At 40.6% G+C, this 16,062-nt stretch overlaps 1 protein-coding gene across 3 annotated transcripts in view; it reads left to right on the forward strand.

Annotated features, from left to right (window-relative positions):
- The window catches only part of Kras (KRAS proto-oncogene, GTPase), a 40,861-nt gene that overhangs the window by 3,615 nt on the left and 21,184 nt on the right, over nucleotides 1-16,062 (forward strand). For all 3 annotated transcript variants that reach the window (XM_048335268.1, XM_048335269.1, XM_048335267.1), the window contains exon 2: nucleotides 875-996. In XM_048335268.1, coding sequence (XP_048191225.1) covers nucleotides 886-996 — 111 coding nt within the window. In that variant the 5' untranslated portion in view covers nucleotides 875-885. The remainder of the gene's footprint in view (nucleotides 1-874; nucleotides 997-16,062) is intronic.

Consider the following 16,062-nt stretch of genomic DNA (forward strand, 5'->3'; position numbering starts at 1 on the left):
ATTTCATTACATTTTCCTTATACTAACATAGGGTTGTATATTGATGGATGACCATTAGACTATACTGAATAATCTAAACTTACCTGAACAACCCCTTCTCCTTCTTTTAACTTTTGTTTTTGCCACAGATACTTTTCTAGATCCAAAAGTCTCATTAGAAGCTGGGCGCTGGTGCCTCATGCCCATAATCCTAGCTACTTGGGAGGCTGAGGTCTGAGGATTGTAGTTTGAAGCCACCCTGGGCAGGAAAGGCCACAAGACTCTTACATCCAGTTAACTACCAAAAATACCAGAATGGATCTGTGACTCAAATGATAGAGAGCTATCCTTGAAGCTCAGGGGCAAGCGTCTAGGCCTTGAGTTCAAGCCCCAGGACTGGTACCAAGAAACAAAACAACTAGTTACTCTATGCATTCCTTTAAAATATCCATGAGGAAGGTTGTAGCTGAAGTACAGCTTGTTGCCTAAGTCAAATTTCAGAATTACCTTAGGCTTTTCATTTCAAGGTGAGCATGTGTTAAAAGGCTTGCATAGGCTGGCACAGGTGGCTCATACTTATACTCCTATCCACTCAGGAGGCTGTGATCCCAGGATCTTGATTCGAAGCCAGCTAATGCAGGAAAGGCAATTAGACTCTTTGACCGCCAACAAACAACTTAGAAAAAGCTGGAAGAGCTGTGGTTCAAGTGGTAGAGTGCTAGCTTTGAGCCAGAGAAGCTCAGGTACAGCACCGACCCTGAGTTCAAGATCTACAACCAGCATCACCACCTCCTACCCCAAAAAGGCATGCATAAGTTGATCGGTAGAGTATTAACCCCATGTGTGACACACACTCTCATTTAATCATGTTTTCATTTATTTTTTCTATTATAAGGTCTGCTGAAAATGACTGAATATAAACTTGTGGTAGTTGGAGCTGGTGGCGTAGGCAAGAGTGCCTTGACGATTCAGCTAATTCAGAATCACTTTGTGGATGAATATGACCCGACTATAGAGGTAAATTCGCGATTTCATGTACGCCATACTGCAGCACAGGTTCAGGACCATCCTAGGTATAAAAAGAAAGGTTTTTTCTAATCACTTCTGTGTGTCCTGAACTGGAAAGGGGATGAATGACTGGCTGAAGTGTGCTTGGGTTTCAGACTAATTAAAGTGAGATGCAAGCATAGATACGGGAACTCCGCTTTTTCCTGGGGCTACCCTCATGGTGTTCACTGTGACAGTATCTGTGCATTTTGATTGAAAGTGAATTGCAGGGTTTTGTGAGAGGGCAAAAAATGTGCCCTTGTATTCTGTCCATACCTGAAAGTCATTCTTCTGAGCATAGCTTTGTTTTTCTGTGCTTCTTGACAATTTCATGTAACACATAGAAGTTTGAGTGATAGAAGTGTATTGCTAAAATATAATCATCTGATGGTTGAGGGTTTGTATGTTTTTGTTTTTGTGTGGGTCGAGAGTTTGAACTCAGGGCCTTGAGCTCTTGCTCTTGCTCAACTGGTTTGCTTTTTGACTGGTATGTTACCTCTTGAACCTCACCTGCATTTTATTAGTTAATTAAAGGTAGATTGTTGGGGCTGGGGATATAGCCTAGTGGCAAGAGTGCCTGCCTCGGATACACGAGGCCCTAGGTTCGATTCCCCAGCAACACATATGCAGAAAAACGGCCAGAAGCGGCGCTGTGGCTCAAGTGGCAGAGTAGTAGCCTTGAGCGGGAAGAAGCCAGGGACAGTGCTCAGGCCCTGAGTCCAAGGCCCAGGACTGGCCAAAAAAAAAAAAAAGGTAGATTGTTGTGGAATTTTCTGCCCTGGTAGGCATTGCACCCTGATTCTCAGAACTCAGCTTATGGAGTAGCCAGGATTGTAGGTGTAAGCCAGTTCCTGACCAAGTATTATTTTTCCCCCTTTGGCAGTATTAGGATTTGAACTCAGGCCTTTCCATGATTTTTTTTTTTTTTGAGGCTGGTGAGATACCGCTGAATCATATCCCCAGCAAGATTTTTTAAGTACAATTTGAATTAGTAAGCTTTTAATAATTATTTTCAGACCTAGAAAAGCTGGGCAAAATAAAAACCAACCACAAAATGGTAGAAGAAAACCCTGGGAGAAATCAGCTAGTGTACTTGTGTTTTCTGGTGATAGCGGACTTCTTATATTAACCAAGTGCATAAAGATTTATCTAATTTCAAAAACCTGTAGGAAGCTGAGCACCAATGGTTTATACCTGCAATCCTAGCTACTCAGTAGGCTGAGATCTGAGGATCAAGGTTCAAAGCCAGCCTGAGCAGGAAAGTCTGTGAGACTCTTATCTCCAGTAAATCACCAAAAAGCTGAGAGTGGAGCTATGACTCAAGTGGTAGAGTGCTAGCCTTGAGCACAAAATCTCAGGGACAGCACCCAGGCCCAGAGTTTAAGCCTCAGGACTGGAGAAACAAAACAAAGCCTGCACCAGGCAGTGTACTATAGCTGCCCTTGTTAACTCATTTTATGCATAATCTCAGTCTTTATGTGATATTTTATTTCTGTCCTATTTGTATTAAATGTATCACCTGCCTTGGAGGTAAATTCTTCCTTGGACATTGTTAACCTCAGGTTAAACAATCTCAATCCCTTTTAAATCATTTTCAAATGTATCAATTTTTAAAAATCCCTTCTGAAGAATTTCCCAGATCTTTCTCTTAAGTCTCAGACAGTAGGATAAAGAACACATCAAAAAAGCCCTTTTGCCCACTGTGTTTTGTAATGTCTTTTTTTTTTTTTTTTTTTTTGGCCAGTCCTGAGACTTGAACTCAGTGCCTAAGTGTGTGCTGTCTCTGGGAGCTTCTTTTACTCATGGCTTAGCACTCTTTCCACTTCAGCCATAGCACCATAGCTTTTTTTTTTTCAGTAGTTTATTGGAGCTAAGAATCTCATGGACTTTCCTGCCCTGCCTGGCTTTGAAGTACAATCCTTGCAATCTTCAATCTCAGTCTCCTGAGTAGCTAGGATTACAAGTGTGAGCCACTGTTCTCGGCTCGTTATATCTTGAAGAAACACTGCTCAGGTAGATTCTGAGGGCGTGGCTGAATCTGGGCCAGTGTTAATTGAGATGGGCCTTTAAGGTTTGCTGTACTAATTTTATAAGGAAGTAGCACGTACTTTTTGCAGTACCAAAAGATGGGGAAATAATGCTGATTTGCCAAGATTTGACTAATAAACGCTTTCAGAGTTTGCCTTAGTGAAGGAAAATGGTCTTAACCGAACTGACTGCTTAGGTCTTTGTGTATTTGTGCTGTGTTACAATTTCATGCATTTCAACCTGTATTCCCAACCCAAGATTACTAGGCATACTCTATTTTAAATAGAAAAGGAAGTTTGTAAAATATAGGCAAAACATGGATGTTTCCTAATAGTTTGAAAGATGATTGGTTCAGTCTTATCTAAAAGTCTGAGACATCTTACTTTTCTGTTTCTTATCAGTGATCATAAGTGCCATATGAATGCACCTGTGTATGAATGTGATAAAATTGGTTAGAAAACCTTTTGTTCATCAGGGGTGCCATTAATCAAGCCATATTGTATTCATAACTGCTTTGTTCAGTGGCAACTCCTTTGTACAACTACTTAAAGATAATAAGAAAAAAGATAAACCTTGTGCTCAACATTCTAAACTCATTGATTTCTTGAAATAAGTTTAGTAGCTTCATTCATTTATTTGTGAGGAAGCTAGTAAAGTTTATCATCTTAAACCTCTCATTCTGAATGTGATTTCTGCTAAGCCTGAGGACTTCATTGGGAAACATTGATTACTAACTGAACTTTGAAACGGACATTCCTTCACGTAGCTTAGGTACCTTTGGAAAAGTAGCTGACATTATCACTTAATCTCGCCCATAATGGAGAGTCTCAGGGAACTGACTGTTAAGATGTTGGTGTTGGTCACTTGTAAGAAATGTAAAGAGAAGTTGACTGAGTAAAATGTCCATGTTATTGTAAAAACTTAAAAGGTGGATGTAACTGTTAGGCTTGGGGGTTTGTTTTGCTTTGTTTTTAATACTAGCCAGGGGCTTGAACTCATGGCCTGAGGTCTGCAAACTTTTTCTGTCAAGGCTGGTGCTCTACAGCTTGAGCCACATCTCCACTTCTGACTTTTTGGTGGTTAATTAGAAATAATAGTCTCTTCCAGGCTGGTTTTGAATGTCTATACTCAAATTATAGCCTCCTCAGTAGCTAGGATTTCAGGTGTGAGCCACTGGCACCTGGCTACTATTAGGTTTTGGTTGGAGATGAATGTGATTGGGGAGAAAATGAGAAACAGTATAAACTCTGCACATCTGGAAATCTCCATTTTCCCACATTAATGAATTAATAATCCTACTCATTTTTAGATTTGGAATTTGAGAGCACTTTGCTTATAGAAGATAAGGGAGAGTAGACATTGCTTCTTTTGTTTTATGGATAGAACTGGGTCTTGGAGAGGTTCAAACACACCTATGAAGACTTAATCTATACGTATACTTAAAGTTTGCAAAAACAAGTAAAGTTTCCACTGTATCTTGTATCACGTTTTAAATATGACAGTGGAATGGAGCTGTGGCTCAAGTGGTAGAGTTCTAGCCTTGAGCAAAGTAGCTCAGGGGACAGTGCCCAGGCCCCGAGTTCAAGCCCTGGCACAAAAATAGAATGAATGAATGAACAAATGAATGAATAAATAAGTGTGAAACTACTCTTTCAAACTAAGAAAAAAAATATTAAATAATTTAACAAATTCAAATGTGTTAGTAAGCAGAATTTGAATTTTTGCTTTAGAATTTTTGCAGAGATAGGATACCAAAATAGAGGCATGGCATGTGGAGTGCATTTATATTTGAAGCCAGCTCTGTGATCACCTTGGCTTCTGAGTTGAAAGATATTATTTTTTATCTTTTATGAAGTCCACTAAGGAATATTTAAAGAAATAATGAAAGACCTTGTTACTGGGGCAAGATTATTAAATCCTAATAAGAAGTTCCCATAAATAATATGTAACTCACAGGCATATTTTAGACTTTAGAGGTCACTTAATATCAAAATATATCCCCTGAAATACTTTATCCCAAGGCAGAATTAAGTGGAAGAAAAACATCTTGTTCTTTAAAAGGAAATAGGCACTTGTTATAGATAGCAGTTGACCCATTTAGTAAATATATGTTTAATGTCTACTACATGTCATATACCAGTAATATAAATATAGCAAGAATAGTACTTCTGGGCTCTAATTCTTTGACATATGCATACGTTTGTTATTTTGGCAGTTCAGATTCAGTGCAAACATTATTCTCTTTGATGAAACTGACTGAAGAGTGGTATTTATTTACCAAGGTATCTATCTAGTTCTCTAATTCTTTTGTTTCCCTGTGTTAATGATAAAAATCCATTTTACTGGCAGAATAATGCGTTTAGATTATAATAGAGAAAAGTGAGAGTGGTGTAAGTGGTGATAGTTTTCTGACCTCACATATGAATGTGTCTGTAGCTCCCTGGGCCTGGTGGCCAAGGGGCGTGGTTCCCAGGTTGACCTCTGGCCAGGTCTAGAGACACTTTGGGGTTGTTACTCTGGCAGGGAAGGCTGAGGCTGACACCTATGAGGTTAGAGGTCATTGCTTACAATTCCTGTAATCACCACACAGCCCTGGCCACACTGAATTACTTAGCCCAAGAATGTAAATCCTTGAATTGTTTAGCTCAAAATGTAAATCCTTGAGCTTAAAACTGAGATAATGTCTTAAGGATCATTTTTTTAAGCATCTTTTAAAATTGTCCAGATCATACCTTTAAGGCAAATTTTGTGTTAGCTTTCAAATGTAACAGAAGTGTCAACCTTACCTTTTGTAAACCAATGTAATTCGCATTTGTAATCTCCCTATTCACCTGTTAATGCCACTGAAATGTTCTGCCTTTAAAACAGGATCCACAGTGCATTTGTCCCCACTTTTCTCCAGGCCATGGCTGTACCGCCTTGTGTGAGGGCGCCCTCTACTGGCAATTCACTTCTCTAATTAATAAGAATGACATCCTAAATTTGGATTGTCTTTTTAACATTTCAACCTGTAGTTGTAACCTGTGGTTCTATCCATTGGTAAATATATTCGTTTTACTTTAGTGTCTGTAATCGACACTGTTAAAAATTTCAAATAGCAGTGTGACTTTGGTGCAGTTCATAGAAACATTACTGTGGACTATTTAGGCCTAAGTGAGGAGGTGAATGGATGTACAGGGTGGACACTTTGCTGATGTGCTCAGCGCTCCTCTTCAGGCTTGAAAGCCTTGTTCTAGGTTACCAGGGATTTGGGAAGGATCTACTCAAATCTGTGAAGAAGGCTCCTCATATGCTGTAGATGTTTATATGATTGTAGGTTCTAACACAAAATTCAGGCACTTTATTCAGGTCAATTTAAGAATAAGTAGCTGGGCGCTGAGGTCTTAAGGTTGGAAGTTCAAAGCCAATTCAGGCAGGGAGGTCCGTGAGACTCATCTTCAATTAACCACTCAAAAGCCAGAAGTGTAGCTATGGCTCAGGTACGTGCCAGCCTTGAGCAAAAAAGCTAAGGGACAGCGCCCAAGTCCTGAGTTCAAGCTCCAGTATAGCACAAAGAATTAAGTGTTTATTTCATAAGTATTTCCTTAGGACTGAGTTTTTAAACTTATGTGTATTCTACCTTGGGTTTTTATAAGTGTAAACATATAAAAACAGAAATGGAAGTAAGTGAAAACAAAAATGTTATGATTTGGTGTCCCCTAAGATGCTGGTTCTAACAATGCCACTAAGGCCCCATTCTGGGGTTTGAACTCAGGCCTCTTGCTCCCCGGGGCAGATGATGTGTGACTGGAGCCAACTCCCCAGCCCTTTGCCTGGTTCCCCAGGGGCTAGAGCTTCATGGAGCAGCCACGCCCAGCCCTGCTTCAGGAAGGCCCTCATCTTAGAGGTGTTTGGAGGAGCACTGTTCTTTTTTGTTTTTGGTTTGGGTTGGGTTTTTTTTTTTTTTTGGTGTTTTTTGTTTTTGTTTTTGCCAGTCCTAGGGCTTGGACTCAGGGCCTGAGTTCTGTCCCTGGCTTTTCTCTCAAGGCCAGCATGCTACTACTTGAGCCACAGCACCACTTCCTGCTTTTTCTGTGTATGTGGTGTTGAAGAATGGAGCCCAGGGCTTCATGTATATGAGGCCAGCACTCTACCACTAAGTCACATTTCTAGCCCAAGGAGCACTATTTTAACTCAGAAATCCAGTGCTTTGTAACTCCAGAAAGCATTGAATTTCTTTCATTTCTTTAGTGCCTAGATCAGTAGGAGTTACATTATTGTAGTCTTAAAAAAGAGACATACCTATATCTATAAGAGATATATCTATATGTAAGATAGATAAAGATATAACCATAAGGAATACTGTTGCCCTTGAACTAGATTCCCATATTAATATTATGCCAGAATTGTTTTCTCCCTGGGTGTATGTGTGTGTGTGTGTGCGTGCATGTGTGCATGCATGCACGCATGGATGTACATACTTGGCTATATTTATTCTTGCTGAACCATCTGAGCATGTTACAGTTTATGTCCTTTCACCTCTAAACATCTACCTTCTTTGACAGATCTGCATCCTACCTGTGACTTGGAGGGAAGTTTTCATTAGGATGTAGTCACACTGTGTTTGCAGGCAGCTCTGCAGTACAATGACACAGTGGCATAATTTCAACAGAGAGCACAAACCCGAAGTATTTATTTACTAAGTGACCAACCAGAGAAAAAGTTTGGCAGTCTACTTGCACAATACTTCTATGTGAAACTATAATAACATACTGGATGAAATCTAGGAAATTCAACATGGGTATACTTGTTTTATAATTAGTGTAATTTGTTATTTGTTCTCACAATGTCCTTTAAGCAGGATGAAAAATCACTTGTCATGTCTTAACTTGGGATCTAGATCTGTTTCTCAGCTTTTTCCCCTCTTTTCTTCAGGGAAGTACAGCCAGGTTTGTAGATCGGCCTCTAGGTCTCTTTGTTTCCTCAAGAACTGACAGGTTCAGGTTAAGCAGTTTAGGCAGAAATTCTGTGTCAGTGATGTTATTATTTCTTCCTCATATGACATCTTGAGTTCTCTTATTAATGAAGCATTTTTTATTGTGATTTTTAAGGTGATGGCTATTCGGCTTTGCTCTGTGAGATCATCCTTAATTCCTTTATAACTAGTAAGGACTCTGGAGGAATAAGATTAGGAGCATCCACTGATAACTCCTGCCTGAATAAATTGCTACTTTGAGATTGTAAAGTGGCCATCTGTCATTACATCTACATGAACTGGCATCTGCCAGAAATAGGGGTCCCTCTCTTTTTCCATCCCCTAATTTATTCATTAGGCTTGTTTTACTTGCATCAGTGTAGACTCGTGTGTGTGTGTGTGTGTGTGTGTGTGTGTGTGTGTGTATATATGTATGATTCAGTGTGTTGAGTCTGTTGACTGTGATTGCTGTTCTGGATACCATGAACTTGTCTGCATTGTCCAGCCTACTGAGGCCTTTTAAAGGGGTGGGCGAACCTTTTTCTGCCAAGGTCCAATTGGATACTTATAATATCATTCCCAGGCCATACAAAATCACCAGGACCCATAGCTGACTGCAGACAGCGAGGAGCATATACCTCTGTGAAATGATTTCTAGGGCCTCATATGGCCTGCAGGCTAGCAGTTCCCTACCTGGACTTTAAAAAGACAATTTAATGATATTTCATACTTTAGAGCCCTTCCCAGTATTAATACTTAATTCTTCCACATGTACTTGGGAGCACTAAAACCCTGGAGTGTGAAAGTGTAATTCCATGGCGCTGTAATTAAGTATGCTACAAGCCCACCTCACTCACGTAACAGCAGGTCTGCCATGGCACAGTTTTGTTCCTTGTGATGGTTAGAAATCAAGATCCAATTTTGCCAAACTCACCAGCCCAGAGCTAGGAAATACATATTTTTTAAAATGAAAATTTTTTACTCTTTGCTTCCCTCCAGATCTTCTGGGATTGCCATGTATACATTGTAATGTTAAATTGCACACAACTGAGAAATAAAAATAATTATGTGAACCCCAGATTTTAGTCTTTCATATTATTTGCCTGGCACAGACTAAGAAAATTGATAATAGTTTCTTTACTGCAGGAGTGGGATTATTTTTTTCTCCTTTTAAGAGAAGTGAAGTGGGCTGGGAATATGGCCTCGTGGCAAGAGTGTTTGCCTCATATACATGAAGCCCTAGGTTCAATCCCTCAGCACCACATATATAGGAAAGGCCAGAAGTGGCGCTGTGGTAGAGTGCTAGAAGGCTAGAAGTGGCTCAAGTTGTAGAGTGCTAGCCTTGAGCAAAAAGAAGCCAGGGACAGTGCTCAGGCCCTTAGTTCAAGCCCCTGGACTAGCAAAAAAAAAAAGAGAGAGAGAAATCCTTTCTCCTTTTGAGAGTATCCTTAAAATATTAAGAAAAATCATTGACTTAAAGACTGAATTGTCTGGAGGAATAAAAATTAAGATACCAAATGGTGGCTCATGCCTGTACTCCAAGCTACTCAGAGACCTAAGATATGAGAATCTTGGTTCAAAGCCAGCATGAGCAAGAAAGTCCATGAGACAAGAGTCTCTCAAAAACCTGGAAGTAGAGCTGTGGGCTCAAGTGGTAGAGCTAAAGAACAGCACCCAGGCCCCGTGTTTTAAGCCCAAGGAAACCTCCCCTCCCCCAATTAAAGTATTTCTAATAAAGCTACAAATGAAACCCAGTGAAATTATGGGTTCCTCCTAGTAACAGGAAGCTGTAAGACAAGCCTTTATATATAAGAAAATACGGAGATATATAAAAAGATGCATTATTAATACAACACAAAGCTCCGACAATCTTTTGGGTGCGCATGTTGGTACTGGAGCTTGTACTGAGGCCATGAGTGCTATCTCTCTTTCACTCAAAGCTGGTGCTCTACCACTTGAGCCACAACTTCTGGCTTTTTGCTGGTTAGCCGGAGATACAAAGGAGTCTCAGACTTAGCTGACTGGGCTGGCTTCATACCATGATCCTTAGATCACAGCCTTCTGAGTAGTTAGGATTGTAGGCATAAGTCATAACCTCCCAGCCAGCCCTCTCCCCCACACCAACATATACTTTAACATCAGTTAAGATTAGAATGGTAACAATGTTGGCAACATAGTTACCAACTCTTTGTGTAGTGGTAAACTTACAAACTTTATGTGGGTCATTTTGGAAATATGTATCAAAACGTACTGTTTTGACAAGGCAGTTGTATTTCTCCCAAGTTGTCCTGTGGATTTAATTGATAAATATTTAACATATTTACACACACACATACACACATGAATTTAGTTGTGCTGCTTTTTATGGTTTTGATTGCTTTGGGTTTTTTGTTTTGTTTTGTTTTTGCCAGTCCTTGGGGGCTTTGAACTCAGGGGCCTGGGCTCTGTCTCTGAGACTATCTGTGCTCAAATCTAGCACTTTACCACTAGAGCCACAGTGCCACTTCTGGCTTTTTCTAATTAGTTTATTGGAGATAAGAGTCTCACAGACTTTCTTGCCCCGGCTGGCTTTGAGCCATGATCATTACCTCTCAGCCTCCTGAGTAGCTAGGATTACAGGTGTTAGCAAGCCACCAGTGCCTGACTTTGTGGTGTGTTTTTTTTTTTTAATGAAAATAATATATCAACCAACAGAAAATTAGTGTCATAAATTATGTTCTCCATACAAATTTCACTTTACAATTGTGGGAAAGAACTGAGTCAATTATGTGTAACTTGCATTGAACCATAGCCATTACATAAGTGAAACTGAGTCAGAGCACTGGTGTTGAGACCCACCTATCTGAAAACAGACTCAACTTGTTTTTTTCTATGGTGGCTCGGTTTTTACAAGTAAATGTACACTGTTGGGAAAAGAAATATTAATTTTTTGTTGGTTGTAGGGTTTGAACTCAGGGCCTGGGCACTGTCCCTGAGCATCTTTGTGCTCTAGGCTAGGTCTCTACCACTTGAGCCACAGCCACTTCCGGCTTTTTCTGAGTAGTTTATTGGAGATAAGAGTCTCGTGGACTCTTCTGCCTGAGCTGACTTTGAACCTCATCCTCAGACTCCTGAGTAGGATTATAGGCATAATCCACTGGTGCCAAGATTTGCCCTCTTTATAAGTTAGATAATACAAATCTATTCTTGGATAAGGAAATTGACATAAAGGCCAAGTAAAAATGAGAAGTACATGAAACATGAAAATTAACATTTATTGCATTAGAAGCATCACAAGTGATATTCCTCTGTCTGTCTGTCTGTCTGTCTGTCTTATCAATGTTAAGTATTTATAGTTAAATCCACATGACAACTTTTGCTGGAGGTTATATTCAATCTGTGATCATTCCAGTCTTACCTCTTTATACTTTTATAACAGTTTGTGGGAGAATGCTCCATGACTTCTACAAGCTACAGATAAGTGCTTGTTGCATGCTTATTTTCAAAATCTGTTACTTAAGTATTGTTGAGTTTAAACACTTTTGGGTGGGGACAGTTCTTTGAACTTGTTTGGCAGGCACTCTGTCATTGACTCATGCTCGCAACCCTCTTTTGCCTTGGTTATTTTTAAGATAGGGTCTAGCTTCTTGCCTACATGTATCCCTAGAGCACGATCCTACAGTTTTTCACTTCCTTCTATTGCTAAGATGACAGGTACATGCCATTAAACCTAGCTTATTCTTGAGATGGGGTTTTAAGGACTTTCCTGTCTGGCTTGGCCTGGAACTATGATCCTCTCAACTTCAGCCTCCTGTGTAGCTTAGATGGCAAGTGTGCACTCTTGTACCCAGCTATTGATTGAAGGGAGGTCTTTGTGAAATGTTTTTGTTCTTTAGCCTTTTTTTCTTCAAGACTGGGATTTGAACTCTTGATCTGATGCTTTCGCCCACTGGCTATGCTATACTACACACCTTCAATTCCTGCTCTTTGTCTTTTTTTTATTATTGTCAAATTGACGTACAGAGAGGTTACAGTTTCATACATTAGGCCTTGGGTACATTTCTTGTACTGTTACCTCCTCCCTCATCCCTTCCTCCCCCTTTACCTCCCCCCCTCCCCCCCATGAGTTGTTCAGTTGGTTTATACCAAATGGTTTTTTAAGTATTGCTTTTGGAGTTGTTTGTCTTTTCATCCTTTGTCTCTCGATTTTGATATTCCCTTTCACTTCCCTAGTTCTAATACCGGTATATACAGTATCCAGTGTATTCAGATGAGATACAGTGATAGCGCGAGTACAACCACAGGAAGGGATACAAGAGGATCATCAACAAAAGAAGCTACGGTTTCACTTAGCGTGTTGAAAGTAATTAGAGCAGTGATATAACACTCGTTTCCCTAACATGGAGTTCATTTCGCTTAGCATCATCTTATGCATTCATAGGGGCATAGCTATAAGGCTCTTGTGATCCTCTGATGTGACTAGCCTAAACCTGTGCTAATTATTCCCTATGAGGGAGGCCATAGAGTCCATGTTTCTTTGGGTCTGGCTCACTTCACTTAGTATAATTTTTTCCAAGTCCTTCCATTTCCTTATGAATGGGGCAATGTCTTTGTCTTTAAACATGATCCTTCTGGACCTCAGCCTCCCAGGTAGCTAGGATTATTACATGGGCCACCAGTACCTGTCAGTCATAATTTTGAACTCATGTTTTATTTTTTTGTTTTTTGTTTCTCCTGGGAATAATATACATTGTATTCTCTGTAGTCCTAAACTAATATTCATAGTGTTATAATTCTGGGTACCTATTATTTGAAAAAGAATTCTTTATTTTCCTTATCTGTACTTTGTAAAGAATGTCTTCATGGAAATTTTTGTCATGAGAACAAGCTCTTTTTTCCTTATTTACCAATCAGAGTGGAAATCCTGCATTATTGCTACTTTAAACCCTTTTCCCCTGAAACTTGTCAACTCTATTGGTGGTGGTGGTAGTGGTGGTCATGGGGCTTGAACTTGGGGCCTGGACACTCTCCCTGAGCTCTTTTGCTTAAGTCTAGTGCTCTAGCATTTTGAGCCACAGCTCTGCTTTGGGTTATCTGGTAGTTAAATAGAGATAAAGGTTCTCACTGACTTTCCTGCCTGGGCTGGCTTTGAACCATGATCCTTAGATCTCAGCCTCCCTAGTGGCTAGTATTACAGACATGAGCCACCAGCGCCTGGCTCAGTTCTTTTTGTGTGTATTTGGGGGTAGGGAGATGGTCCTGGGTCTTGAACTCAGGACCTGGGCGCTATCCCTCAGGGGTTTTGTGTGTGCGTATGCTCAAGACTAGTGTTCTACCACTAATGGTCTATTATATTTTGAAGTATGGTGATTAGTTTTGCCAAACTACTCCAACTATAGATGTCCTCTGATTTTATCAGAACAAAATACTAATTCTGGACTCTTCCTAATAGAACACTAGGCCAGTGGCCTTCTCTCTCTGTTTTTGGCTTAGAGTAGCCTATACAGTGTAATAGGCAAAAGAATACAGGTAATTTAGCACTTCTCATTTTTATAGAGGGCTTTTTCCTGATCTTTAACCTTGATGGATGCATTATGTGTATCATTCCCTTCTCTAGTGTTGGGACATAGTGGCGGGGAGGAGGTGACATGTTAAGTACTTTGCCCAAGTCCACACCACAATTCAGTGGCATGCAGCAGTACTGGAGCTGAGTGGACTCCAGGCCTGACTCTAGCTGACATTTCTGGTCTGAGCACCACTAATAAATGGAAGGACTTGGAAAAAATTACACTAAGTGAAGTGAGCCAGACCCAAATAAACATGGACTCTATGGTCTACCTCATAGGGAATAATTAGCACAGGTTTAGGCTAGTCACAGCAGAGGATCACAAGAGCCCAATAGCTATACCCTTATGAACACAGAAGATGATGCTAAGTGAAATGAACTCCATGTTATGGAAACGACTGTTAGATCATTGTTGTAATGACTTTCAACATGCTATGTGAAACCATAGCTTCTATTGTTGATGATCCTCTTGTATCCCCTTTCTGTGGTTGTACCTGCACTATATCTGTATCTTATCTGAGTACATTGGAAACCATGTATACTGGTATTAGAACTAGGAAACTGAAAGGGAATACCAAAATCGAGAGACACAGGGTAAAATAGACACTAACGATTACAAAAGCAATACTTGCAAAACTGTTTAGTGTAAATCTACTGAACAACTCATGGGGGGAAAGGGAAAGGGGGAGGGGTGGGGGGAGTGAGGGAGGAGGTAACAGTACAAAAAATGTATCCAATGCCTAATATATGAAACTGTAACCGCTCTGTATATCAGTCTGACAATAAAAATATTTTTTAAAAGATTTCATATAGGTCATACCCAGCAAACCAGCCAAGCACTAGGAATTCAACAAATGACACCCATCTTCTCTTCTTCCCCTCTCAGTCCCATCTGTGAAAACAGATATCATTTACATGACACAGAATTCTCTTTAGGATGTTCTGAATAATGCTGCTATAAGCATTCAGTGATTATATATTTCAGTTCTTAAAGGTATATATGTAGACATAGACTGGCTAGGTCATATGATAACTCTGTAATAACTTTTAAGATTAAAAGTACCAAATGTTATTCTTTTTGTTGTTTTTTTGTTTGTTTGTTTGTTTTGCCAGTCCTGGGGCTTGGACTCAGGGCCTGAGCACTGTCCCTGGCTTCTTTTTGCTCAAGGCTAGCACTCTGCCACTTGAGCCACAGCACCGCTTCTGGCCATTTTCTGTATATGTGGTGCTGGGGAATTGAACCCAGGGCCTCATGTATACGAGGCAAGCACTCTTGCCACTATGCCATATCCCCAGCCCCAGACTTTTTTTTTTTTGCCAGTCCTAGGTGTTGGACTAGGGCCTGAGCACTGTCCCTGGCTTCTTTTTTTTTTTTCTCAAGGCTAGCACTCAACCACTTGAGCCACAGCGTCACTTCTGGCTGTTTTCTATATACATGGTGCTGAGGAATCAAACCCAGGGCTTTTCATGTATACGAGGCGGGCACTCTTGCCACTAGGCCATATTCCCAGCCTCAAATGTTATTCTCAGTAGCTACACCACTTACATTCCTACTAGAGATTTATGAGGGTAGTTCTGCGATTACTTGTTTATTGGTACCCAGTACTAGGGGATGAACCCAGTGAGGGCAGCTCTGCAATAATTTATTTATTCATTTTTATTGGTACCCACTACTGGGGCTTGAACTCAGGTCCTGGCCCCTGTCCATGAGCTTTATTTTTTCCCCAAGGCTAAAGGCTCTACCACTTTGGCCACAGCTCCACAGCTCAACTTCTTCCTTTTTCATGCTTAATTGGACATAGAGTCTCACAGACTTTTCTGCCCAGTGTTGGTTTTGAACTGCGATCCTCTATAGTAGCTAGGATTACACTGTGAGCCACTGGGACTAGCTTGTTCTGCTAGTTTTATCAGCTATGTACTTTTCAGACCAGTTCGTTTTCCTCTGTTGCTGCTACTGCTGCTGCTTTAACATTCCCTAACCTATGTCCTAGTCTCTATTCTTTCCTTCCATCTTCCTTCTTTCCTTCTTCCTTGTTCCTTATAGAGGTCAAAAGTACAGTCCAGAAAACCCACCACACTAGATCTTTCAACTAGCAGAACTTGATAGGGAGAATTTGTTAGCTAGGTGTCAGAAGTTATAAAGCAAAAGGAAGCGGTATGCCCGATGGCTCACGCCTGTCATCTTAGCTACTCAGGAGGCTGAGATCTGAGGAGCATGGTTCAAAGTCAGCCCAGACAGAAAAGTCCTCATGAGACCACTCAAAAACAGGAAGTGGTGCCGTGGCTTAAAGTGGTGGAGGACTAGCCTTGAGCAAAAGAGCTCAGGGACAACAAACACCCAGGCCCTGAGTTCAAGCTCCCTGACTGGGCCCCCCCCCCCCCAAAAAAAAAATTAGCCAAAAGAGAATGATGAGATAACAGTAACATCAAAAAGTAGCCATTGTGTTGGACACATGGGCATGTGGATGAGGATTGGGGCTATTGGGCCTAAAACCATCGGATTTTTTCC

Source organism: Perognathus longimembris, chromosome 27 (assembly GCF_023159225.1).
Source record: "Perognathus longimembris pacificus isolate PPM17 chromosome 27, ASM2315922v1, whole genome shotgun sequence".
NCBI lineage: Eukaryota > Metazoa > Chordata > Mammalia > Rodentia > Heteromyidae > Perognathus > Perognathus longimembris.